General features: G+C 56.1%; 1 protein-coding gene across 1 annotated transcript; it reads left to right on the forward strand.

Moving 5' to 3' along the window:
• Window positions 1–1,270: 1,270 nt before the first annotated feature.
• EMH_0065740 (uncharacterized protein) lies at window positions 1,271–2,096 on the forward strand (the record flags this gene model as incomplete). The annotated part of the gene is made up of 3 exons (XM_013498433.1): window positions 1,271–1,504; window positions 1,667–1,714; window positions 1,980–2,096. The coding sequence occupies 3 exons, from the start codon at window positions 1,271–1,273 to the stop codon at window positions 2,094–2,096; spliced, it is 399 nt and encodes a 132-aa protein (XP_013353887.1).
• Between the last annotated feature and the right edge of the window lie 419 nt (window positions 2,097–2,515).

Below are 2,515 nucleotides of genomic sequence, written 5' to 3' on the forward strand. Positions count from 1 at the left end.
TATAAACAAATATAATTAAAAAAGAAATATATTATATACATGTATATTCTATATATATTAGTTAGGAGGACCATCACTATATTGCTGCTATTTCTACTGATGCTTTTACCGCTGCTGCTGGTGCTGTTGCTGCTGCTGCTACTGCTGTTGCTGCTGCTGCTGCTGCTGCTGCTGCTGTTTTTCTTTTGCTGCGCTTACGGCCGAATCTCCCCCAGGGCCCCGCCCTCTTAGAAAAGAAAGGATCCGTAAGAATGTTGAGGGGCCCCCAGGGGCCCCCCGGGGCCCCACTCGTCTGCAGCAGGAAGGTACCGTGCCCTATATACTGTACCCTAAGGAGGCCCCTCGGTATATCAGCAGCATCAGGGGGAGGGGGCCCCTCTGGCAGGCACAGCAGCGCAGGCCATACAGCGGGGGGTTTATATTGGGGGGCCCCTTCAGGGGGCCCCTGGGGGCCCCCCTGAGGAGACTCCTGGGGGGACCCTGCGGGGGCCCCTTGAGGAGGGTCTCGGGGGGCCCCGGGGGCCCCTGGGGCCCCCTTGGGGGGCCCCAACAGGGGACCCAGGACCCCCCCAAGGAACCCAGAAGAAGGGAGCCATTGCTGGCAACGATAGCGGGCAAGAGCAGCCGCCTCTCGCAGCGTAAGAGAAGGCCAGGGGCCCCCAGATGGGGGGCCCCCAGACGGGGGGCCCCCCACTTTGGGGGCCCCCGCTCCCGGCAAGGGGGGCCCCCATGTTGGCTCGAAGTGAACGATGAAACATTTCAGAAGGGCCCGGGGTAAACCCAGCAGGGGGCCCCCCTTTATACCCTTGAGGGGGCCCCCCATCCTTTGCTGGTAATATAGCTCGGGGGGGGCCCCCAGCAGGCAGATCGGTGTGGGGGGCCCCAGGGAAAAACCCTAAGAGTAAACTATTAGGAGACGAAATATTAATAAAGGGACGTAAACCCTAGAATGCAGAGCTTAGGGTTTAGGGTTTAGGGTTTAGTGTTCAGGGTTTAGGGTTTAGGGTTTAGGGTTTAGGGTCTGCCAGCCAGTTGCTTAGAGGCGGGGCCCCAGCAGGTCACGGGGCCCCCAGAGCTGGGGGCCCCCCAACCCTATCAAGACTTCTGTGTAATAGTGCTAAACCCTAAACCCTAAACCCTAAATTCTAAACCCTAAACCCTAAACCCTCGCGATAGTCAGGTGTATCTGCTGCTCTCTGGTTTTGGGGGGCCCCCTAACCCCTAAGGGGGTACCTGTCTTGCCCCTGGGGGCCCCCCAAGAGGACCCTATATGATGAAGCGGGGGCCCCCCTCCTCAACTAGCCGGCCGGGGGGCCCCCCCTTCCTCTCACCGTTGTTAGTTTCCTTAGACCCTCCTGGGGGCCTTCGGGGGGGCCCCCAGGTGGGGCCCCCAGGGGCCCCCCCAACAGAAACGGATTGGGGGGCTGAGGGGCCCCCCGTGCTGCCTCGGCTGCAGCAGCAGCAGCTGCAGCAGCAGCGCTCGCTGCGCCTGTGGCTGCAGAAGGTCCTTCAAGACCCTCCTAGTAAACCCTAAACCCTAAACCCTAAACCCTAAGTTGTTGTTTTTTTTGTTTTCTTTGGGTTGGTTGCGGTGTCTATACATCTATCTCAGGTCTCGGGTGTATGTACACCTCAGCTGTCTCCGTCTCTTCTGCGCTGCTTGCAGGCGAAGAGACAGCAGAGACAAACGCAGCGGCAGCAGCAGGAACACCCAGTAAGCTGCTCATCGTAGGGTTTAGGGTTTAGGGTTTAGGGTTTAGTGGTTAGGGTTTAGGGTTTAGGGTTTAGTGGTTAGGGTTTAGGGTTTAGGCTTTAGGTGCGAAGGTATTGTACAATTTAGGGTTTAGGGTTTATTCTTTGGTGCTTAGCGTTTCCGGGTTTAGGGTTTGGGGTTTCGGGTCTCCGAGTCTAGGGTTTAGTGTTTAGGGTTTAGTGTTTAGGGTTTAGGGTTTAGGGTTTAGGGTTTGTGTGGGGCGCAGTTGGTGGGGCCCTTCCCAGCTGTCTCCCCGTGTGGGGGGCCCAGGAGACAGAGACAGAGGAAACGGAGACAGACACTGCAGCGGGAGACGTCATCATGGAGATGCTCGATCAGTTAGCTGTCTCCTTTTGTCTCTTTTTGTCTCCTTTTGTCTCCTTTTGTCTCTTTTTCTCTCTTTTTCTCTCCTGTCTCCGCCTGTCTCCGCCTGTCTCCTCCTGTCTCCTCTTGTTTCCTTTTGTCTCCTTCTGTCTCCTCCTGTTTCCTTCTGTCTCTGCCTGTTTCCGCCTGTCTCCCTCTGTCTCCCTCTGTCTCCTTCTGTCTCCTTCTGTCTCATTCTGTCTCCTTCTGTCTCCCTTTGTCTCCCTCTGTCTCCTGTCTCCTTCTGTCTCCCCCTCTCTCCTTCTGTCTCCTTCTGTCTCCTTCTGTCTCCTTCTGTCTCCTTCTGTCTCCTGCTGTCTCCTCCTGCTTCCATTTATCTCCTTTTATTTGTCTATCTGCAACTTGTCTCTGACTTATTTATATATCTTTTTCTTTCTC

This window comes from Eimeria mitis, genomic scaffold (assembly GCF_000499745.2).
Source record: "Eimeria mitis Houghton genomic scaffold, Emh_scaff3413, whole genome shotgun sequence".
NCBI lineage: Eukaryota > Apicomplexa > Conoidasida > Eucoccidiorida > Eimeriidae > Eimeria > Eimeria mitis.